Source organism: Plectropomus leopardus, chromosome 4 (assembly GCF_008729295.1).
Source record: "Plectropomus leopardus isolate mb chromosome 4, YSFRI_Pleo_2.0, whole genome shotgun sequence".
NCBI classification, from domain to species: domain Eukaryota; kingdom Metazoa; phylum Chordata; class Actinopteri; order Perciformes; family Serranidae; genus Plectropomus; species Plectropomus leopardus.
In genome coordinates, this window is record NC_056466.1 from 20,252,885 (window position 1) to 20,277,865 (window position 24,981).

A 24,981-nucleotide genomic window follows, 5' to 3' on the forward strand; every position below is an offset into this window, starting at 1 on the left:
TGAGGATCAGACTGAAATATCAGACGCCTGTAATATAAATTGTAATCCCCACATATGAATGTTGAGGAATATTCAAAAGCAGTTACTGATAATGTATGAACATACCACCATGTTAATGCTGTAAATGTGCAGAAGTGTGATACCAGGTGGAAATCAAAGCAATGTCTTGGAAAAGAAAGTCATACAGTCAGTTGACAATGATCCAAATACCCATCTGAAAGTATTTGAAATGAACCACAAATCGCTTTCCTCACACGTTCTTAAAGTAAAGATATATATGAAGCTCAGCATTTGGGAAATAACATTAAACAAAGACTTTAAGGTATAATGTAAGATTTTTCTAAAACACACAAACAAACAAAAAAACCCCAATGTATACACTCTTACAGGAGTAATCCCTTTCAATTATCTCTTATGGCCTACTAGAATTTTGTGGCTCTGTACTTTTCTGCGAAGACTGCCTGTATTTTATTATTGTCTGTAATCGGGGTGTTTATGGGTGTGTAACCCCAAAGCGCTCAGGGGAGGTCAGGGCTTTGTAAAAAGGTAGAAACCAAAGGCCAGATGGATAAAAGAAATGGGCATATACATTCTTTTTGTCATATTTACAAAGTCAGGATTTATCAGTCCGATTAAAATCAAGAAGACCTTGGGTTGTCAGAGGACTTGTAACAATGTTTTTATTGTGTTTGTATTGCTTCTCTTTAGCCTTTGACCATCAATACAAACTTCTGCCTGAATTTATTCTAACTCTGTTTGCGTACTTGATTGAACAGCGATTTTTTTTCTTTGCTCTCTTGTGTTTTGAATGCATATGCTGACAACCTCTACAAATAAACAGCCTTTTTGAAGTTCTTCAGAACATCACTTGATCTTGGCAGATGTTCGTGTGCAATGCGTTGGGGACCAGTGGAAAAATGGTTTAGCAGCATACCATGTAACCTCAAAGTCCCTGGTTGGGGGCTCTTTGATGCACCCTCCATTTCAAGTCTGTCTAAATACTTATCAGCTATCCAGTTATGGCAAACAAAATGCCATCAAACCATAATGTTACAAGAGACTGCAATTGCTAACCCTACACACTTCCTGCATACTTCAACTGTGTTCTAAATTGGCAGAGAGAATAGAGAGAATTTTGTAGACAGACCTGCTGATTTGGTACAAGCAACCAGCAAGTTGGTTCCAAAATCATTCAACATGGCAGATAATACTCCCTGCAGAACATTATTGGTGACTTCAGTTCACGAATACGACAGTATGTATGTTAGTCTACAGTATCTGGTAACAGTTCCAGTTAGGGGAAGAGACATCAATAAAAGCACACACATAAATTAATCAATTAACATCATGCTATCCTAATTTTTGGACAGGTTTTATATTATGCAAACAAAATTAATTTCCATATAACATATTAAGGTGAATATGTGTTTTTACTGGTTTGTCAGTGCGACTTGGTTGTACACATAGACTGTAAAAATAATGAATGTAAAGGTACTGTGAAGTCACTCATTGGATTGTGGATTGTTTTGAAGCCTTGGGTTCATCATGACAACCAGTGCCATCTTGTTTTGAACCAAAAGTGACCATATTTGAGCAAAAAGGCTGGTGCTGTTGAGGAGCAAGGAGTTGATCTGATTAAGGAGCCGAGGACATTATCAGCATGCAGTATGTCACTCAAAGCAGCCCGCCCTTAATTATGTGCAACTTTAAGCCTTAATAAAAAAGTAAATAGATCAGTTAAATAATGATTTACCCCTGTACAGTTGCCATGAACTGGGAAATTAGCTGTTGAGATCAAATACTGTTTTCTGTACCAGGCTGTAAACATATTTATTTCCTCTGTAGTTTGACATTTTTACATGGGGGTCCATGGGGATTGACTCTGTTTTGGAACCAGTCTCAAATGGCCATTGCAGTACTTGTCACTTTTGCATTGGCTTCATTTGTCAGGCCTGGAGGTTGCTGCTTGTACATTTAATTTATTTTAAGTAACCAAGTCATAATTCCTGAAAAGAGAAACGCTGGTGAGTATTTTCTTTTTCTGCGTGTTGAGCACAGCAAGTTGAGTGTCCTCTAGTTTCATTACATTGTAGAGAAGTTGGACATCTCCATGACTGATATCTCCAACACTCGGCACCAGTATTTTTTGGTTTTGGGGTGAGCTGTCCCTTTAGAAATGGAAAATGCCCATTTAAATTATTTTCCTGCTGAATAAGCAGGGAAACGGGGTTATGAGTGAACATAAGAATAAGAGAGGTGGATCACTGCACCATTAACAGCTGCTAGCCTTAAAGAAATTCATTACGCTAGGGTTATTGATGATGACATCATCCATTATTGACTCAGGAGATATTGACATCTGTATCAGCCCTTGAAATCCAATATTAGTGGAACTGCAACATCAGCACACTAAATTCACAACACACATCACTCTGTACAGGATGAATTCCTGTATCTGCTTAATGGACTGTTGGTTTTAGCTCTTTCCCCACATCTTCCCTGCGCCTGTTTCTCTCCACACACCTCCCTCCTCCACCTTTTCTGCCCTTTCCTACCTCCTCTGTTGATTCCCTTTCCCTCTCTTTCCATCTCACCTTCTTGTTACGACAATCACGCCTCGTCCCTCTCCTCCCACTGTGTGCATTTTATATTCTTATTCTCCCTCCACCATGCTCACCTGCAGCAGAGACTTGATGCTTCTTATTTCTGTGTGTCAATCAAGCCCCCCCCCTCGTGGATAAAAAGCATCTGTGCGATTGGTTGTATTCCAGCTGATGGCTCACATCAGGCGCACTCTCACACACATAAACGGAAAGTCCTATCTTTCATACCACAGCAGGTGAGTCCTACTGGAATACTGTTGCTTTGACTGTTGATCTGAAAGTGTGAATCTATGAGTGACTGTAGTTTATGGAAATTTAATGCAGACTACATACATAAACACTCACAAGTCACACTGTATGTAATGCATACTTACGTGGGATGACTGCATTACATAGTTCTTAAACATAAATGGAGAAGAAAAATGTTCATATTTTTGTGGTGTGTTCTGTGCTTACGATATTGCTGGAGGGCTGCCCTGCAAACGGCAGAAATGTTTTGGATGTTGGAAAACCCCAGGGGACAGAATTCAGAAAATCATGTGAGATACACATCCTCTCCCCGTTTTGACTGCTTCACTGACTTTGCTTATTTTATTAATTAGTAAATGCGATTTATTTTTAATTCCTCCTCTGATTGTGGTTTCTTTCTGCATCATTGGGTGCCTTTGCGCCCTTCTTGCTGTGTGTTTATTTGTGTGCATGAGCGTATGAGCATGCACGCCAGCCATAAACTAATATTGTTGAAGTATTCCCTGGGGCTCGAAGACACAGGAAGCCTGAATTAGCTATTGACTCTGTCTTCCTTCATTAGAAGAATATAAAATCACTACTTTATTGATTCCTCTCTTTAACCTTTGCGTCACTTGATCCCTAACATTGTTTTCTGTCCCTCTCTGCGCTTTTTCTGCAATTCCCTTCTTTTCATCGCCATTTTTGACTTATGTCCCCTCCATCCTTCACTACCTTCCACTTCATGGACCCATCATGATCACAAATTCCTATTTCTCTGTCCTCACCTCTTGCCCGCTCTTATCGGTTTAATGTCCTTTTTTCCTCCTAATTGTCCATTATCCTTCTCTGTTTCCCCTCATAGATTTACACTTACAATTGAAGCAACACATTGTGTTGGGGTGACCTTGGAGTGACCTCTCTCACTGTCTGTCTATAAGCGAAACACAATTTTACTGACTTCATTTCTATTTCTGGCCCTCACACAGCGGCTCCAATGAGGGGTATTTTCTGCATCATGAAGACCCTGTGCCTCAAAAATCTAAGAAGTAATTGTAGTAAATGTGAAGCCTTGCTGTTTTAAACGACAATACATGACTACAGGCATAGTCTGGACATAAAAAGACAATTCAAATGCAGTGATGCAGCACCAGCAACAAAAAAAAAATCTGCAAAAGGCTAATATTGTGTAGTAATAAAGTTTAATGACTTTACGACACCACCTCAGATGATTAGTGTTTCGAAAACCTCTTTTTATGGCTATTTAAATCGATGGATTATTTGTTTTTAATGGTCTTAACTTAACTGATAGGATGTAAAAGTTGACATTGCTACCAACAAGACAAGGTTGCAAAATATAAAATGGATTTATATAGATTAGATGTCAGCTTTCAAACCCTTTACGATCTACATAAAACTGGCATATTTATATTTGTGGTGATGTTTACTTGCTGTGGGTGGAAAAGCCACTGAATTTTTGGCTTTTTGTGTGCTGCTTTCATTTTTTTTTTTTTTTTTTACAACAGATGGCAATGAAGGGCACATCTGCAGGCACTTCTGCTGATTTACTTCTTTTGGTGTGTGTGTGTGTGTGTGTGTGTGTGTGTGTGTGTATGTAAATGCACATCAGAATGTGTGTTTTTCTTGTGCATTTACATCATCTTACAAAGATTGCAGCATTCAGGTCGACCTCAGGAGGGCGAGGGCAGGTGGAGACGGCAAAGGAGGGCGACAGAATACCCGAGAGAGGGAGAGAGCAACTGAGTCAGACTGTGACGGATAAAGAAAGACAGCAAGGGGAAAAAAGTGTCATTAGTCACTAAGCGAGGGAGATGGGGGTCCAAGAAAAGGAGACAAGAGAGGCAGGAGGGGCAGAGGGTGTGAGGACAGCGGACCAAAAACAGGCTGAATACTCTCAGGAGAGAAAGGATGAGAGAGAAAGAGACAGTGACAGAGAGAACGGGAGCTCCCCTGTCACTCTGAGAGGACATGTCTTCTGTCTGACCTTTTCAGACGGATTCACACCCCTCCACCCTCTCCCTCTTGGATCTCACCCAACCTTAAAAAGAAACGCCCTCTGTGGCTCCCCCCATCTCGTATTTTATGTTGTTCTGCTCTTTCCTCGCATAAATATTGGAGAGGGAGGACATTGGTTCTGTCCTTTTGACCTGCTCTTTTCCACTGGGAACTTGGTGTGGTAATTACACTTTAGTAATTAAAGCTTATTCTAGCCTACTGTTTCCTCAAACTGCTCTGGAGGAGACGTTCATCTAATTCCTGAGATGTTAAAGCGTTGAGGTTGGGACAAAATATTGATCAGCCAATATATCACATTACTTTCTCTAGTGATACATTATCATTATTTTTAATAAAACATGCAGGTGCTCTAATGATGTGTAGGGCAGCCTAAAGTGCCATGTAACTGCAGTTCCTGCCTGCCACTGTTTGTGGGGGACAGGTATTAGTGCAACAGACTCAGGCTAACGTGTTGAAGTTGAGGCTGAATGTCTGTTATCTTGCCATATTTTGGTGTGAATTAAAGAAGATAAAACAAAAGAAATTGTAGCCCGCTTATTACCCACAAGTCAGGACTGGGGAATGCTACCGAACAAGACAGTACGGTTACAAAACTATGATGTGGCAGCCCTAGGGGTCACAGATCTCCTGTTGAAGACCTATGAACTACATGATATGCAAGAACTGTGGGAAAGTAAAGTACACAGGCAACACAGCAAACATGCATAGCCACCTGATTCATCAAAATCCTGATCTCATTGTGGAGAAAGCAACACACGCTACCATAGCTGATTGTCTTGCAGTGTATCAAGTATCTACTCTGTCTTTTCTCTGTTTATTTGGCTCACACAGCAGCCTCAGTGCTTAATACTCTCATCTCACTAGTGAGGCCTTGGTCTTTTCTGAGCCTTTTCCCTTCCTATGTTTATAAAAATCCTCTGAGTCTTCTAGTTTCTTCCCACATCAAAAGACATTAATGTATTTTAGGTATAAAAAACACTGCTGTTGGCTCGGACCACAGCGCTTGTCACAGAACCAGTTAGTCCTCAGGCGCTATGCTGTGCCTGTCAAATGCAGTGGATGAATTTTCCTGTGGGAATCAATTAAGTATTCATGTAAACTGGATGCATAATGGTCATAGTCATTGTTTGGTAACATTGGCTGTTTGTGGCTATATCAAGTTTGGATCAAGAACACTATATCTGGCAGTTGTGGCAATTTTATTAAACATGCATTTCAATGCTTCTGTCCATAATATTGTGGCCCAGATGGTTTTCATGTCACCCATGACAATCAGCCCATCTTTAAAACTGTGCCATCAGTGCCAGTGCCAAATGAATATCAGTTCCAGATCAGTCTGCTATATGGGTGCATCATTCATATCATTTGTGCATTAATAAAGAGCCAGTTGCAGCTTGCTTTTGACCAGTTTCCTCATCCTTAAAAGCAGACTGGTGAATAGAGTGGTGCTGCTCTCTGTGGGACAAACTATGCAACTACATTTTTTGATGTCAATCAAGTCACACACATTCACGTATGCCAGACTATATGAAAATAAAATAATATACTGTATTTTACTGATGTGTTCTGTTTTTATTTCCTTACAGTTAGGTTCAGGTTCAGGTTCACTTATTTGTACCCTTTAGATTTGGTTTGCAGTATATAATGCAAGGCATCCATCCAACACAATTGTAAGACCACAGAACATTAAACATTATCAGACATACTGAAAAGTTGACAACTGTGGTCAAAATGTTGCTTTAGTTTTAATTTTTGTTTAGCCTTTATTTATCTAGGTTTGTCCCAGGTTTGTCCCATTGAGATTAGACCTCCTTCAGAAGGGAGACCTGGCCAAGACACTCTCGCGATACGCCAAGAAGTCTCGCGATACTACACGCTTCACATTCGAGCTAAACTGGAGGGATTTTGTCAGTACCTGCAGCTAACACGCTAGCAGAAAAGTTATCTTCAGCTTCCCCGCTCCTCCTCTTAAAGAAGTCAGGTCTGAGGTGAGACAATATGCTTCCAAGCGAGACAGTTAACGTAGGTTAAACGATAGCTAATTATTTAAAGCTTACTGCCAGCACCTTCTGAAACACAGTTTGGGTTTAACTTAGCATGAAGCCTAGCCTGTACTGACACAGAAGTAATAACATCGGTTTAAACGGCCAAGATAACTTAACCTAGTGTAGCAACTAAAAGTAGCTTAAATCAAGCTGATAGGTTAGCGTGGATAACGTATTTTGTTGGTCCTATTAGTGAGCAAGGACGCTAATGCCAAGTAATACCGTTAAGTTACAAAGCTATCTTTTATTGAGCGTTAACTGCTACGTTGGCCGTGTTTTAAAAAGTTGATGCTGGTAAACAAGTAATCATGAGAGTTTCGAGAGCGTAAACATAATACAGTCTATCTGATATGTATTCTGACGAAGTATCAGCTGAAATAGCTTTGTTGTGTTTGTAGTACTGCAGTTTGACTTTTGTGTCTCTTGCTCTGATCTCTAAATCTTCTCCTTGGGCACCGCAATACCAGTGACTCTCAAAATGGATTTAGAAGACGACACCACTGTGTTAACAACCTTGAAGTCCTTCAATTCCTTCATCAGCTGCACTGAACCTCCTCAGCAGCTGTCAGAGCACTCTGCCGGGAATGGAGCCCTGCAGAACCAGTACAAACGCAGCATGGAGGTATGAAGACACTGGCAGCATCAAGTGTAAACTGTGTAGAGGCAGTTTTTAATATGCAACTTTCTGCACTCACTGACTTGTCTTTCCTATTAGTTGTTGGAAGCAGCAGAGAGGGTTCACTCCAAGAATCGCTACCTTCAGTTGGACCAGGAGAAGAAGCAGATGGAGCTGAGTCACAAGCGAGCCCGATTTGAACTTGAGAAGGCTGCTTCTGACAGTGCAAGAGACTTGGAGGTACAGGTTACGCATTTCACTTACTTTGCAGGATTTCTCTTCACTAATCTTTAGTCCAAAGAATCTGACACGAACTAAAAAGGGACAGGGTAGACATTGGATAAAACCTCTTTCTCATTCTTTTATGTTACAGCATGAAATTGACCGGAACCAGGATCTCTTGGGTCGAATAAAAAAGTTGGAGGAGAGAGAGACTGAGGCAGCAAAGACCCTATCTGAACAGGTGGAGGCAAATCGTGCTGTCCGTAAGAACGTGGAAGGCCTGAACAGAAAACTGGAGGAGCGAGATACTAGATTGAACACTGCTAACCAGGTACACACAGACTCACACACACTTGTTGCATTTGTACTGTGGTCATCAGGGTTGGGTATCCTTCACATGTAAACCAATACTAGTACCGGTATTGGTACAGGTACTGGTAACCAGTGGTACATTTTGGTACTTAATTTTTTCTGTAATAACAAGGAGTGTAATCTCAGTTGAGAAAAATAAGTCCAAACTTTACAAATTCAACATAAAGTATAACAACTTGTTATTTATGTGTGCTATTTTTTTAAGTTGTCTCTGAGTGAATTCAAGTTCCTTCTGGTAAACTATGATGCATTGTATATGTCTGGGGCTTTTATTGTGAAAGGTAAAAATGGAAGGATTAAAAATGTAAGGCGCTGCAGTTGTTTTGTGCCGACTTGGTTCAGACTACATAGCCCTTATGGTATTATTTTATTGTGCAACTCTTAACCCATTGGTGCATTTATTTAGAAAATTTTACACACCGCAAAAAATAAAACCGCTCGGTAGCTTCCTTTCCTCTCCCAAATCGGCCCCCACAACTACCAGGCTATCACAGTCGGACACCAGGGCATAGTGTGAGATCGCTGACAAGTCTTGGAGTGAGTGAAGTCTGGGCTGTGTTTTTAGTGGGTAACTGCAATTAGACCACTTTCAGCTCACCATTACCCTGACCCTTTGACTTAAAAACGCTGCAGCAGTGATGTAGTCTCTCTCTCTCTTTTCTCTTAATACTCGTTACTCTCTCACCCAGATGTCCTCTCAAGTACCAAAATTTGGTACCAGTTGATTTAATTCGAACCAGTACAGGACAGTATTGATGTAATTTGGTCAGTACTCTTAAAGTACCGTCATTTGTCATATCTTATGTGGACTTACTTTTGTAATCTGTTTCCAGACCATCAGTTCTCTGAAGGATGAGATCAGAGAGCTGAAGCAGAAGATTCTGAACCAAGACTCGACAATTTCTTCTCAAACCCTGGAAAACCAGGAACTGCAGGAACAGTTAGAATTACAACGCAGGTACAGACACAAATGGAGACTACCAACTAACGTAGCTGTTCTCCATGCTGTACTGCATAATATAAATGCTGACCACACACTTCTAACTGATTTGCTATTCTAATCAGGAAGTATCAGGAAGTCTCTCAGCTTTGCCAAAATCTCCAAGATGCCCAGTCGTCCTGCTCAGAGCACATCATCAAGATTAAGGTATGTCATACACAGTTGAAATGACTTTTGTCCGCTCTGCAACCTCAGTTTGTGATCATCTAATTTTTTGCATGATTGACCAACTTATCTGCCATGCACACGCTAAGATCACAATATCCCACTGTCCACCAATGTACATAGTTTAGGGGTGTGCTAGTCCCATCACTAAAACGAAAGTATGATGATGATAAACACTACATTTATAATCTACATATTGAAATAAAGGAATATTATTTAATTTAAATAGTATATGTTTTATTGCTATTGTTCCCTCTTAACTGAGCCAATTCAGCACAGTGGTAAATGTAGCAGTGTTAAACACTCAGTTCTTAACTCTGTTTTTACCAAAATGACTGTGAGCAAATGGATAAGGAGAAGTTAAAGACAAACCTGCACCAATGCAGGTAATCAGAAACATGGATAATATGAGGATATTGTATACAGTATTGCAGAAAACTCACTGTACACATCATGTTCCAAAAATGATTGCAAGTTGACTTGAACTACAACCAAGACAGCCTCATGCAAAAACATACTCAATGTCCCCCCTTTACACCTTGCATCAAAATGTCTTTTCTGCGATCGTATTGCAATCTGATGGTTTCTGACCACATGAAAGTACAAGTGTAAATGCACCCAAAATGCATTGAGGACAGATTGTGTTCCGATCAGCCAAACCACCTCCGGAGGCGGCCAGTGACACACTAGTGGCCATACTGAACGCAGATATAAATGCAATTGCATTTTCAATCCATGTACTAAAACTACATGGATGGAAATATGTAATTGCACGTGACTGGCCCTTTTTTCTTTACGGTCGGGTGTGTCTGGTTCATCTTCATTGACCTTGGTGTCGCCTTCTTACTATTCCTGACTGTTTCTGATGTGTATAACAAAGATGTCTATGGATCAGCAATTTTTTTTTTTTGGCTGATAATCGTATAATTGTAACTTAAGTCTTGTCATAATACTGTCGTTGCCGACAAGCAGGTCGGGGCCACTACCAACTGAGCCATTTATTAAGCAATGGCTAAGCAAATGGTGTGGAACTACTACAACTGTTTGATACTCAGATCTCAATTGGATCTTAATATAGACTCTAGAGACACATGTTAATATTGTGTGTAAACATAATCAGGTTAAGTCATATCTAGATACAATCCAGATATGATATTTTGCAATTAAATGCAAAGTGTAAGGGGGTCAATGCCACATGTATAGTTAGTTAAATCAGATAATGTAGGTTCAGTGTTTCTTTACCTCACTTTTCACATGCCATGTTGTTTCACATATGCACACACATGCTGTTGGTATTTTACCTGTGTGATTTCTCTCCATGTTTTGGCAGGAGTTGGAAAGGCGTCTCGCCTTCCAGGAGCAAGACATTGCCATTGTGAAGACTGTTAAGTCAGAGGTGGCCAAGGTTCCAGACCTGGAAAAGGAGTTGAAGTGTCTCAGAGATGATAATGCCTTTCTCAGGTTAAATTCATTTTTAGGCTCCCAAAAGGTCTTACCTTTTAATAAAATAGTCAGGCTTTAATTTTTAAATACTATTGCCTTGTGCAATTCCACAGTGCTAGAAGATTTTGGCTCAAACCTTTTGACATTTTAGAGTGACTTCAGGTTATCATACCACACTAGGAGGCTTTAGGATGACAAGTAACATTTGAGGAGGGAAAGTGGGAGGAAAGAGGTACCATATGAGAAATGGTATCCTTCAAATCATGACAGATCAACTGTAGAAATACAGCATTCAGTGTGTTTTCATGCACATTATTTTCCCCCACCGTCGGGAGTGTTTTGATTTCAAAGACATGGATTTAAAGCAAATAGGAATAAAAATACTATTGCTTACAAAACTAGAATTCTGCAGAAGATATTGTAACTGACTGGTCACATCTGCTCGTAACTAATTTTATGACTTTTTTATGGAGTTGGCAAATATTCATGGAAGAGAAGCAGTCAGTTAAGAAATGTCATCCCAGACAGTAATGTCTCTGATAACATCTGTCATCATTAACAACATCTGTCGGCCGTCCTCTGCAGTACTAAAAGGATGTAAATTTCTGCTAAATTATAACCACAGCCCACAAATTTCTTCTGTACTCATTTTTGTTTCTCTATAGCCAATTTGCTCTTTTTTAAAGATAAATTTACATGTAAGATGGGGTTTATAGAATTATCAGAATAATGAACTATGGGTCAGTGTTTTCTTATTTCCTGTGTTAACCCACTAACTATGTCTGAAGTAAGATTTAAACAGGATCATTTATGCTTTTCCTTATTTTCTGTCATACATCTATAACAATGGTGGATGTTCATAATAAATGATGCCAAAGTGTCAAGTAATAATGTAAACATATGTAAAAGTAATGGGCTAGTGAGCAAAAACCTTCAGACCGCTCTGAATACTTTTCTCTACTTCCGAAACAAGCTGACGTCAGCTGTAATGGAATTCTTTATTTGATTATTGGCTCCAGACTTGCTGGAGGAGCAGTAACGACCAATCAGACTCAAGGAGTCTCTAACAAAGCTGTAAATCATGTCAATAACTGCTCATGAACTGTAAAACTGGGCAGTGCTGATCAAATATGGATCAAGATTCTGTTATTGCATTGTATATTTCTCACCTCAAATGTTTTCAGAAACACATTTTAGTGTACTGTTTAGCTGAAAAATGAGAATGTTTGTGACTTGGCTGCCATGTTGGAAACAGTCGACTGCAGGTAACAGAGGCACCCAGTTCACTAGTAGTGATCGATATAACTCACGGCTGCTTTAGAGACTCCTCAGCAGAGGCACTGCAAGGCAAAAGAGTAGGCAGAGGAATGTGATTTTTTTTTACCGGATTGTCTCTCATTGAGCGCTGTGTGAACATAGTAACAGTTTCAAAAAATATGACAAAAGATATTTTTTATAATAGTTACTAGTTACAGCTTTAAAAGGACAGGTGCTTAAAGCAAATAACTTACATGACCTTTATACTTATAGCTAAAAAGAAAGGATCCCTCTGTAGTTTTTGAATGTTAAAGCTTGTAAACATGTTCAAGTAGAAACCCAAAATACAAGTATGAACCTCAAAATGGGGATAAAAAGCCCCCTAATCACTTCTCTTGAGTGTAAATGTAGCCGTGGATCAAAAGTTTTCCTTTTCTACATCCAACACTAAGTCCCAAGCTTTGAAGGTAATAATGTGTTTTTGTCTTTGTTTAATGCGCTCTGTCCAGGGAGAGCAGGGAGAATTGCAGCCTGCTGAAAGAAGAGGTTGAGGGGCTAAGGAGGAAGCTGGAGAGGATGGAGAAAACTAAAGAAGAGCTGGTCAATATGGAACTGGAGAAGGAGGTAAACTTTGTGTAGCTGTGAGACTGTATTGTGCATTTCACTCTGTAGCATGTCATTATCATATTCCACTGCTCTTAACGTGAAATTCAGAGACTCATTGTGTACTTACATGAGAGCTGTCCAATACATAGGGATTACAACATTACAGCCATCAGCTGATTACACAATATTATATTTTATGGTACATTTGTGTATTTTTTACTTTTCTTGGTTGAAGCTAAAACAGTTTGTAGATTTGAAATGTATTTAATTATCAGTGATGTCTTCTTTTTAACTGTGGTATAACTTCTATTTTTGTTGCACTTCATGGATGTCATTATAATATAATGCACCTCACATATATGACCAAATGTGCCCTATGTGGTCTTGAATCCTAGAGGTTGGCAGAGAAACTCCAAGCCTGGGAAAACCTGGGGCAATCTACTGGACTCAACATAAGGTCAGACACTGTGTCAATGTGTGCGTGTGTGTTTGATTATTAGACAGAATAACAGAGGAAGACGTGTTTGTTTTCAAAAGTTTTATCAGTGTAATTCTTTATGCAATATGAACGAGTACCACTAGGTGGAGCTGTGGTCACTCCAAATAAATGTGCCTTCTCACTGTGGATTGATTCCACCAGCTTGTACAGAGGTGTGTGTGTGTTTGTTTTATACCTGCCTGTGTGTGCGCTGCTGCTGAGTGTGTCTCAATGCATCCAGTCAAAACTGGTAATGAGAGAATGATTGCATGTTTCCTTGTGAGCAGTGGAGCAGATCTGACAGATTATAAACACTGCAGTCTTGTCCGTGGCATGCATGCATGCACACATGCACGCACGCGGGCACACCGTTTTCTCTGTGATTAATTCTGGCTGTGATGTTAACTGAATGTTAAATGGAACACATCCACACAGCGTTTTTGGTTGGTTTTACACTGTGTGTGAGTTTGTGTGTGTGTGTGTGTGTGTTACACCTTCCTACAGGGCAAGAAGGAGAAAGGTAGACGTACTTTAAAAATGAAGACTTGAAATGAAATCTTTGCTCATGTAAAGTTTCATTTTCATCTTATGTGTGTTATGGGACCTGACAAGGTTTGTCAAACTTACAGTTATTAAAAGACCTGGGAGGATCACAGACATGTAATACCAATCCCAGTTTAATATACACAATGATTTGGTCGGGCTGTCCATCATTTTTCCTGAAAATCTGAGTCAGACTAGGCTGTCATCCTGGGTAAATTGACTTGAATATTTAAAATTCAGGTGTTCAGATGCCCTGTCATTGGCTGCCTGAGTGCTTTTACTAAAAAAAAACAACAACCAAAAAACAGCATTGCACATATGGCTTTAAAAGGGCAACCATATGTGTGAGCCTCATACTTATCAAAAGTAAAGGTTAATGCAGCTTGCAAGTCAACAGTTAGAAACTCCTTCAAGCTGTTTTTACTGTTTACTAAATGGCCAACTTAATTGCCAGGATGTTGTTTTCCTGACTTAGTCCTGTGATGTAGAAGCAAATGGAAAGTAAGAGAGTTTCATTCAGCAATCTGTTTACCTTTATTTCACCCACTGCAACAGTGCTGCATAAAAATGAGCATTGATTTGCGGATTAGTTGCATGTTTTGAATGTTGAATAGGTTGTTAAGCAGTCCTATCATAACTTGGGATGTGCTGAATTTTTTTAAGGTATTTAAGTTTGGTATGTTTCATGAGAAAGTTAAGGAACAGAAGCAAAACATTGTTTAGCACTCAAGAGGGACAGTTTGGTGCACTAGCTAGCTAATTCCTCTCCTTTGTGGTCTAAAGAGTAAATTTAACTAATTCATATTGCTATATTCCAAGCTACAATAACTGTCACTTTGCGCGGGACCCACAGGACAGCCGTTTCCATGGAAACGCAGCAGGTTTCCTTCCAAAGTAGGCTGAAAAAAAACGATAGATGCAGACGGGTTGGTTGTCAATTTATTTGCGCGAGACAACACCGTGCAACTCCAAAAATAGAAAATCAATATGTGTCGAGTGATGTTGATATTGTGGCGAGCCGCCACAAATAAATTAATATATAAGACACCCTACAGAAGTCAAACTGAATGTGGATTAATGGTTTCATGCTGTATTTGTAGTTAAAAATGATCAGTAAGTTTAAATAGGACATAAAATTGATGACACTGAAGTGACGGAATTTTAATATCACTGTGTCATCAGTAATGTTACAGCGTCCGAATTAATGTTGACATCAAAACAAAGCTCAATCTTAGAGCCCGTGTTTGGGCTGCCTCTTGTTCTGTTATTAAATATGAAATATCTTATAAGGGTGGAGGTGTTGTGGCACACTACTGTATATTTGTAATATTGATTTGTTTATTTGCTGGTCTGTAAGTCATTTCTCATAACTGCAAGCTGCTGATACTTTAGACTTTTGCTTTAGTTTACATTTTGTAAATCTTTTTGTCACCAGACATTTCAGGGTGGTCATTAGTGGTGTGAAAAGAATATGCTGTGGAGCAGTTGTTAATGAGGAGTAAACACATGGGTGCTGTAGATGAGGATTTGGTGTCTTACCAAACATTTGTGCTGTTTTGCCAGTCAAAAATAACTTTTGGACCGAAGTTAACCCTCCCCAACAAAAATCAGTGTGGCTGCCTGGAGGAGTGAAGACAAGCCTCACAGCCGCAGCATGAGTTTGCCAGCAGTTGGCTGGTTGCTGGTGTTTATTTCCTTTCCTTCTGTTACGCAGTCTGATAACATTGTGCTTGCTTATGTGTGTGCCCATGTGTTTGACAATTCAATGTAGGATTGACAGAAAAGAAATGAAAATATTTTCTTAAAATCAGGCTGTTATGGGGAACAAGACTGAAGGGACAGATGATGAAAATATACAGGAAGGTTTCCTGAAAATAGGTTTCTTTTTTTTAGCAAGGTTTTCACCAGTTAAAGAGCGAATTATGACTGTTTGGTGCATATTGTCTCTCAAAAAGAGAGAAAGAAGTTAAAAATGTTCGAAGTGTTTATGTGTATGTTAGTGTATACAGTATATTTGGGGTGTCAAGATTTAGATTCTAAATCACATATTGATTTGCTATGTTATTAAATGACCATAATATACAGTCAGTTGAAATTTTTATTTGAGCTCCATATACAGTATTGTCTCTTAAAACAGTACAGCTAGCTGCATATTATTTTCCAACGTTTTTTAATAGTAGTTACTCAGTAATGTTATTTAGCAAGCAAAAAGCTAAACATTGATTCCATTGTTCCAAACCTGAAACTGTGAGAATTTGTGGCATTTCTCTTTTTTTAAACTCAGTACCTTTGGGTTTTAGAGTGTTGGGCATGACAAAATAAATGTAATAAATTAATAAATTTGAAGATTTTTTTTCACTTGTTTATGATATGAACTGAACCGTCAAAGGTGGCACCGTGGTTCAGTGGTACACGCTGTTGCAAAGACATGCAGGTTATGTTAATTGCTGACTCTAAATTGTCCATAGTTGTGACTATGAGGCTAAATTGTTTTTTGTATCTGTCAAGCGGCAACATCCAGATAACAAACAAGGCTGCTGTGAACGTGCCAATAACAGCAGTTCCATGAATAACCACAATCCCCAAAGATCCCAGCGTTAAATTTCTGCAAAACATGTTTACAGTCTGGTACAAAAATTTAGCTACTAGTTGTCGCTAATTTCTACTTCCATAACAGCTGTATGAAGGGAGATTTTTTTATGTAACTCACATTTAGGTTGTATTAAGGGTTAAAGATACATTAAATAGGGTGGCTGCTTTGAGTAACAGGCTGTTTGCAGATAGTGTCCTTGTCCGATCTACCCCAGCCCTCACTGCAAAGACATTTGGCTAAAAGGTTGTACCCTAACTCTGCTCATATCCTGTCTTCAAGTTATTGCTTTAATTGCTGTTCAAAATTGTTGTCCCGCTCTTGGTTTCATCTGAAATGATTTCAGGTTTGTGGATACCTGTATAGAAATATTTTGGATAGTGTAAGAAAGTACAGAACCTGAAGTTCAAGAATAGGCATTGAACATCAAGTCTCAAAGGTAAAAAATAATTTGCTGTTTCTGTCTGAAAACACATGAACATCGGTAAGAATGTATTTGTCTTGGGGTTATTGAGTGGGCTCCTCTCATCACAAACGTTTTCGAAAACTCAGAACACAAAAGCTTTACAAGGCAAAACAAGGAACTACCTTCCTCTTAAAGTGTGAGCTCAAAACTAGACTCACAGTAGACTCACACTACTCTGACAGGGCGTTTATTTGTAGTTACCTTGTAGTACACAACATCTCACCCAATAATCTGCAACCAACCTCTTATTTGCAACATCAACAGAGATGGCCGGCTCATGACCTGCAATAAACCCCCCCCAAAACAGCGGAACACTTTAAACAGCCTCTCGTAGGGGAAGGCTTATCCCTCTGTGCTCAGGGCAATGTGGAATTACCGACTTTGGGTACCGTAGTTATTCCATCATATGATTCATGAACTCATATTTTAGTCATGAGATTATTTCTATACCTAAGGCTCCACCTCGCGGGATTGGACGTAGTGATAAATCCACGCCACCCAACTTTCAGTTGGCACACTCTGGCTTTCCAGACTTCAAATAAACCCCAACTGCTCAGCCTTTTCTTTACACATACCTATTCTGTCATATGACTCAGTGGATCGCCTAATGCTGGACCACAATGCCAGGTCTCAGGCTGCCACTGACACTCTAGTTCAGTGATACTCAACTTATGGTAAAAACTTAGGGCCAAATCTGACCGCTGCTAGCATGCTGAGTTGCCCCCCAAATTACAAAAAAAAAAGACTTAATTCACACTGGGAAATGTTTTTGTACTTTGAGTTTGCACAAAGTGCCAGAGCAACAGCATCAAAATAGGGCTTGTTTATCAAAAAAGTGTCAGTGGAGATCTCCTGCACCCATCAGCAGAGATCGGAGCCAAGCCCCTAATGTCCTAAAATCCTTGAAAAATCCTAAAATCCAAAAATATCCTTAAATCCTAGAAACATGCTAAAATCCTAGACATGTCCTAAAACCCTAAAATGTTCAAAAATCCTAGAAACGTGGCAACTTCAGAGACATGTCCTGAATCCTAGAGATGTCCTAAAATCCAACTTCAAGAAATTAAATTTGAGAAACATGCTAAAATCCGACAGATGTCCTAAGACCTTAGAAACATACTAAAATTCTAAAAATGCCTTTAAATCCTCAAAACATCTATGTAGCTGCGACAAATGGCCCCTGTCCTCTTGTCATTTGGCAAAAGTAGCCCCAAAGCAATGTGAGCATCCCTGCTCTATCGAAACCTGAAGTTTGATGACAAAAGTTTCAACTATTTTGCCTTTATGAGCAAATGATGTTGAGCTGCATCCCTCCTCAGGTGTGTAATTGTAACTGCGAGGTTTTGAGCTAAGCTCCTATAATGTATGCCCATTTCACAAGGGATAAAGAGATAATGGGATTCACTTTTTGGACAGATCCATAGTTACAGCCTGGATTTACAGTTTGGAGGTCATGTGTTCCATCTCTGCTTGAGTATGTGACCTTCTGTATTGTTGCCTTCCTATTGTGTGTTTGTGTGTGTGTTTTATAATCTGTCAATCTCTCCCATGGAGTGAGTTTGTTTTGTAGAACTGTGACCAGTATTTAGCCCACTATCCTCCTCTCATCTCTCTCTCTGCTGCTCATGTCATTTTATTTCCCAGCTCCCCACTGGCCGAATAACAAAAGAATATGGAAACGCCGTCGTTTTTATCTATTCTCTGTCCTCTCTGCTCTCAGTCATATTGATTTTTCATTGTGTGAGTCTGTGTGTGTGTGTGTGTGTGTGTGTGTGTGTGTGTGTACATGTGTATGCTAACCGTTCTGTGTGTGTCCGTCTGTAGGAAACCAGAGGATCTGTCCAGGGAGGTGATTCAGATCCAGCAGAGAGAAATTGCTCTGAAAGAGCAGAACTACACACTCAACAGCCGGTAACACACACTCCTTCACACGTACACAAAATCCCTCTCTCTGCCTTCAGACCTTTTTCTCTCATCCCGTCTGCCTGCATGCCTCTCTTCCCCCATGTATCTATTAGAGCGTATCTCTGAGAAGTTCTTAATTGTCACAAAGTTAATTAAACTGGTCCTGATTCTGATAGCACTCCTGACAGTAACCACTGGTGTGTGAGTGCGTGTGTATGTGTGAGAGACTGTGAGTGAGAGAGAGGGAATTCACTAATTAAACTTGTCCTGTTTAGGCAGAGGTGATGTCTGTAGGGAGGGCTATGCGCATGCTCTGGTATATTCATGCTGCAGCTCAGTCCAGCTAAGAAAGCTTTCATTAGCTAACAAGCGTCTCTCTTCTGCTGAGCGTATTGGGCTCATTATGAAATATTAGAAACAGCAGAATGGGAGAGAGGTGGGTGTGGGAGGGGATGAAGGGAGCTTGTGGTTTAATTATTGTCCTCTGGTATAATTATTGTCCTATTGATCGGACCTGGTTGCTGCAAATAATTTCTGGACAGCTGTCTAGTGTTCGTCAGGTGAGTTATCTGTTAGGAGTATTACTCTAAATTGACTATGAATTAATTTTCTCAGATTGTCTGAACATAGAATTAAACAACCTGTGCCCGTCTTTCCCTGCCCTCTCCTCCCCCCTGTTATTAACCCTCATGCACCTCTGCTTTTCACCTATTCATTTCTCCCTGTCCGTCAGTGTGAGAAGTGTGGAGCGTTCACAGTCTGAGCTCCGGGCAGAGCTGTCCCAGCAGCGCAGCAAGACTCTGGAGGAGCAGAAGAAGAGGGAGGCACAAGACGGGCTCGTCCGTCGACTACAGAAGAGAGTGCTCCTATTAACCAAGGTGCCTAACAACAATGACGCATTCACTCACACACTCAAAAACAAACCCATAAATCCAGGCACAAACCCTCATGACAACCTTTCCCCATTTACCCAGTACCAGGATTTCATTTTAAACACTCAGGGAACACAGTAGGCACTTGAATCTCAGGGCCAGCACAGAATTTCTAATCTGCCCTTTACCCTTCTTTCCCTTTGATTGGCCGATAAATGTCACGTGACTCCTCTGTCTGTCTTGGTTTCCCCAGCTCTGCAGTTCCTGACTAGACCTCCCTGTGATATTGATTTCTCAGTGTGTGTAATTCCCTAGGTCAACATGCTCAGTCTCTTAGTACACAAATCACACACACACTCTCAGGCACCACCATAACTAAGCAGAACTACAGGCATGCAGGAAATATGACTTGGCCCCAAGACTAATTTGGCAGCAACCGCATTTCGACTTTTGCACTTAACCAAGCATCCAGAGGCCATGAATAATTGTTGTTTACCACCCAGTCTTGATGGATTTTAAAATGTATCCATTGCAGTTGTCGCTGAATGCTGGGCTTTTAAAATTTTGACCCCCTGTATATATTCAGGGATGGTTTGCTGAGCATTTTAGTTCTAATCCATCAAATGTTCATAAAGTGATGTGAAGCCTAACAACTAAAGTTGAGTACATTAATGCCTCTCACCCAACCATGTCTGCAACTGTCCAAGTATATTGAGCATTTTATTCATCAGTTTTCTTTTAGTTTTTTGTAAAATTCAAAGAAAAACTAATATAGATGATAGGGATGCAATCAATCTATGTTTTTATTTTTTATTATTATATTATAATACAACTAATGTAGCCAACTTTCATTATGGTTACTGACTAAAAATGAACCTCTTTGTGGTGTTTTAATAACTTCATTCTCAAGATGAAGACATTTTATACATTAACAAAAAAATGCTTCATTTGGTGCAGGGCTTGGCTGTACTAAGAAATAAATGACAGAAAATGACACATTTTCCAACTTGTAACACATTTATTTGTGATAGTGATTTTAAAATTGTTGTCAGTGCACATCCATTAATCATCTGTTTTATTAATCAACTGACCATTTGAGCTCTGTACAGATCTCCTTCCCCCTTCCACCTGTGGGAACAACTCTAGCCTCATACTGGCTCACAAATTAATGATGATTAAGTGCCTTGCTCAGCTGCACCTTGACAGCAGGTTGTTAAGGAAGTGGAGAGGAGAACAAATTTCATTCCTACCTCTCTGCCACAAGGCTGCGTCTCCTTCATGCTTCTGTTTACCCTGTTCAGATGTTTTGTTTCTCATACACTTTAGTGGGACAGACTCACTGACCCATTAGAGGCACAGTCACATCTTCACGCACTAGATAAAACAGTTGACATAAAAGCAATTTTAAAAAATAGGTGATGAAAACAGTAATGATAGTTTTATCACTGTGTCCTCCCGCTCCCCATTTGTTTTTGTGTTTTTTTTTAAATGAGAGTTTTTATCAGAGATGAGGCGACAGATTTTTGATTTAGATTGAGTGAATTTCATTGCACATTAATAGACAGTAAATAGCCAAAGGGCCTGCTGATTAGAACTGGCAGAAAACATATACACACTGACCTCTAAATGTGTTTGTGCCTTATTCTATTTACTTCTGTTCAGTCTGTCCTTCTGTTGGTCCTCCTCTTCTCTCCGTCTCAATGTTGTCACAGGATGTATTAGGCAATTGTGTAATGTAGCTTGACAAATGATGCAGTTTTGGCACCAAAACAAATAAAGTTGAATTAAAGATGATTTCACATATAGTGTTTTTAAATGATCCAGACTCAGTCATCTTTAAATGGATTAAGCTGGTTTCAATCTGGCTAATCACAGGCTGAATCTGATTAGGGTAATCACGGTTGTTTTCAGATACTAGCCAATGAGCTTATCTTACAGAGCAATTGCAGCCATTATTCATAGATTTTTCATCCAGGAATTACAAGTTACCTTTATGCCATTTACAAAGAAAGCACTACTTGACAATCAACATATATTACATGCAGTTACCTGAATTGGTGTTTACTGCAGGTATTTATTACCATACTCCCACCTGGATTTCATGTACTTCCCTAAATTATCACTGTTAATAATAGACTATTGAGCTTTCAATGACCCTCATAATTCAAGGATAGTCCTAAGCAGCCTGGCTGCTTGTGTGATGTTTATTAAAAGCCTGATTGCCACAAAATGCCGCCTGCTTTGCTTTATAATGCAGAGTGGACCAGTGTTGTGAAGGGAAGGGAGGAGATGCATCATTTTAACAGTCCTGACTGACATTGAATGAATTAGCATTAATAAACAGGCTGTTTGCCTGTTTTTAAACAGCTTAGATTGTTCTTCTTGCTCATCAGGTTGCCTGGCAACCAGTACATATTTACCATGTAACATATTAACTAATTGTGGTAATAATTCATTACTGTTACAAGCTACAATGTTGTGTCAGATATATTTTTCAGACTTGGAGTAAATTGTGCGTAGGGCTGTGGCAGTATGAATTTTTCTTATGGCACTAAAAAAGCAGCGTCTCATAGCAGTTTGGTGGTTAACCAGCTATGCCCGAACCCTCCCCACCTGGGCATGGGAGTGGCACGGCAGCCTTCAGTGTTGATAGGCTATTACTCTTAATGTGTAACGAATCAGATAGTGCTGTGGGCTGGATATTGAGTGAGGCTCCAGAGTGATGACTGCAGAGGCTGCCTCAGAGCGAAAGTAGGGCATTTATCAAATAATGTATTATATAGGCTCCAAAAAAAAGAGATTTTCACAAACGAACACTATTTTTTTTTTGGGGGGGGGGGTGACATGCAGCAGGCTGGAGCCGAGGCTGGAATCGAACACGTAGCCGCTGCGGCGAGGACACAGCCTCTGTATATGGGGTGCCCGCTCTATCCACTGAGCCACCAGGCGCCCCAAATGAACACTACTTTTATGAATTTTGAAGTTTCAATGCGTTCACCAGAAGTTAAATGCTCACGTTAGGCTACAAACAAACTTAACGTTGCTACCAAGATGAGGCTTTAAAGCCATATTTGTGTGATGATGGTCTGTAGTCTCATTTAGCCACTTGTTAACAACTGCCTTTTTCAAGACTTAAAAATTCCTCAGTGGGGTATTTACTAACTTTTTTTGTCATAGAACAAAATGTAAAAATCTCTAATGTTTGTGGTAACCACTGACCATATTTCAGGCATCTAATCAAAAACCCACTGACTACAAGAAAAGGGAACCAATCATTCCTCAACCACTGTATTGACAGCACTGGTAAAAATATATTAATTTTTTTGTCTACTTGTAGCAGTTTTACTTGTTACAGTAAGTGCTTTTCCATCTCTTTGAACATCACAGGTCAGTTGAACATATATTGAAAAACAGCATAACTTTTTTCTGACATTAAACTGTCAGAGTTTGTTTTTTCTCTCAATACTTCAATGCAGACTCTTTATTCAAAGTTTAGTGGTTGAAGAAAGTGTAATGATTTAGATGTAGCTGCAGGGCCCTTGCTGTTTGTTTGTGTTCCCTGTCTGTCAGCTAGCATTTACATTCTTCTTGCCCCATCACCCAAACTAATACACGTTCCTTTTTTTGACCGTCTGTAGTTTATAATTCATCCTGGAAATGTCTTACCTCTCTGAATGTTCAGTTCTGTGTTTTTGGAAACCATGCCAGGATGTGCATGTATTTGTGTGAGAATGAACATATGCTCTCAAATATCAAGCATACAGACACACATTGACAGAGACTTGTGAGCTATTTGGAGACGGCGTGCCAGTCTGAGTGACACTGAAGACGTTGCCATGAGGATGTTTTTATCCTCTCCTCTCTAAGAGAAGCGACTGCTTGGCATTTTGATTTACTGGACAGAGTACAATGTTGATTACACCTCTATTATTCCTGTATTATAGAGGATGAAAAATTTTGTTTGAATGTTAAGCGAGATGAGGCAGCATAATATCATATGCTTCATTTGCAAAATGCATTTCTCTGTCATGACTGTGAAAATGTTTTTAATTTATTATTTATCCTTCATCTACAAAGACATTTGTCTTTGATTTGATTATTACATGAGGAGCGATGCGGATGAGCACGACCATAACCCTAAGCTCCTCTTGTCACAGCTTGGATGGGAAAGGCAGGACTGCCTCATACTTTGTTCTTCATTTACAAAGACGTTTGCCTGTCATATTAACATACCAAATACTCATGCAAACGTAACACAGACAAATGAGAAAAACATCAAAGAGCTTTGACTTTCTCAGTTTAGTCACTCTGATGCACACCGTGTCTGCACAAAATTCTGAAATGTCATGACTTCCCTCTTTGTTGGTTTTACCGAAATTTGTACAGCAGGATTTCCATTTTGTAGTGTTATGTTAATATGTGTGTATGTGTGTGTGTTACAGGAGCGTGATGGTATGCGTGCCATATTAGAGTCCTATGACAGCGAGCTGGCATCTACTGAGTATTCCCCTCAACTCAGCAAACGGCTCAAGGAGGCAGAGGATGTGCTGCAGAAGACACAGAACTACAATGCAGAGATGGAGGTGAGTGTGCAGGCATGTGCACACATATAAATGAATGCAACACCTGCATTTATAGTTTGCTTCTTTAGCTTCCATATAGCCAAATATATTGTTTTCACAACAAATTTGAATATAAAGCACCGATTAATCTTCCTCCAAGCTGCCGGCCAATTTAACAATTGCATGTTGTTGAGTGACACTTTGCTCATTGCTAAAGGCACTGTAGATGTGTGACGCTCAGCTGCTCCTTGTCTACACGCTCAGTACTCTTGCTTAGTTACAAATTGACAGATATCTGCACTGAAAACTGATAAAACTGCACTTGGGGTACACAAGGGCATTTTGAGGAACACTGAAACGGAATGGAGACGGCTAGAGTTTGATTGTTTCAAAACTGAATTAAATGCACTGTTGTGGATAATCTGTGGTCGTCCCTGCCCTGCCCCTCTCTTATCCTCTGTTTCTGTCAATGCTGGGTATCAGTGGGATAAGGACAGGAGGCCATATTTGATTTCCTTGTGTTTTGTGTATTAACTTTACCCCTTTGTTCTGTTCTTTAATTCAGAGCCAGCTTACCAAAGCACAGGAAGAGGTGGGAACTCTGAAACTGCAGCTGCAAACAGTAAGTACGCCCACAGGCACGCACGCACGCACGCACGCACACACACACATCCACACATCCACATCCACAAGTTATTGGAAGTGTTTTATTCTGTGACAAACAGACAAAACATGTTTTTGTTCTTAAATAGTTTCACACATTTGACCCTAATTAACTTCTACCTTAATATTAAGTCAAACCAAAAAGACAAGAAGGCGTAGTAGTTAGTACTTCATGATTAGACATTGTAACCTTAGCCGTCAGCACTCAAGCTGTCTCAGGTACCTTTTTAGTCACCACTATAATCCTGGCAGGTGTATTGGCCTTTCTGTGAGTCAAAGATGCTCTAATGCCTCTGTGACTAACATGC

At 39.8% G+C, this 24,981-nt stretch overlaps 1 protein-coding gene across 1 annotated transcript in view; it reads left to right on the forward strand.

Moving 5' to 3' along the window:
* Positions 1–6,771: 6,771 nt before the first annotated feature.
* Positions 6,772–24,981, forward strand: part of mad1l1 (mitotic arrest deficient 1 like 1) — a 67,574-nt gene continuing 49,364 nt past the window's right edge. Inside the window, exons 1-13 of the mRNA XM_042485218.1 lie at positions 6,772–6,856; positions 7,381–7,535; positions 7,629–7,769; positions 7,903–8,082; positions 8,957–9,081; positions 9,189–9,270; positions 10,619–10,749; positions 12,498–12,612; positions 12,990–13,051; positions 18,496–18,582; positions 19,310–19,454; positions 23,891–24,031; positions 24,576–24,632. Of these exons, the coding sequence (XP_042341152.1) occupies positions 7,392–7,535; positions 7,629–7,769; positions 7,903–8,082; positions 8,957–9,081; positions 9,189–9,270; positions 10,619–10,749; positions 12,498–12,612; positions 12,990–13,051; positions 18,496–18,582; positions 19,310–19,454; positions 23,891–24,031; positions 24,576–24,632 (1,410 nt within the window). The 5' untranslated portion in view covers positions 6,772–6,856; positions 7,381–7,391. The remainder of the gene's footprint in view (positions 6,857–7,380; positions 7,536–7,628; positions 7,770–7,902; positions 8,083–8,956; positions 9,082–9,188; positions 9,271–10,618; positions 10,750–12,497; positions 12,613–12,989; positions 13,052–18,495; positions 18,583–19,309; positions 19,455–23,890; positions 24,032–24,575; positions 24,633–24,981) is intronic.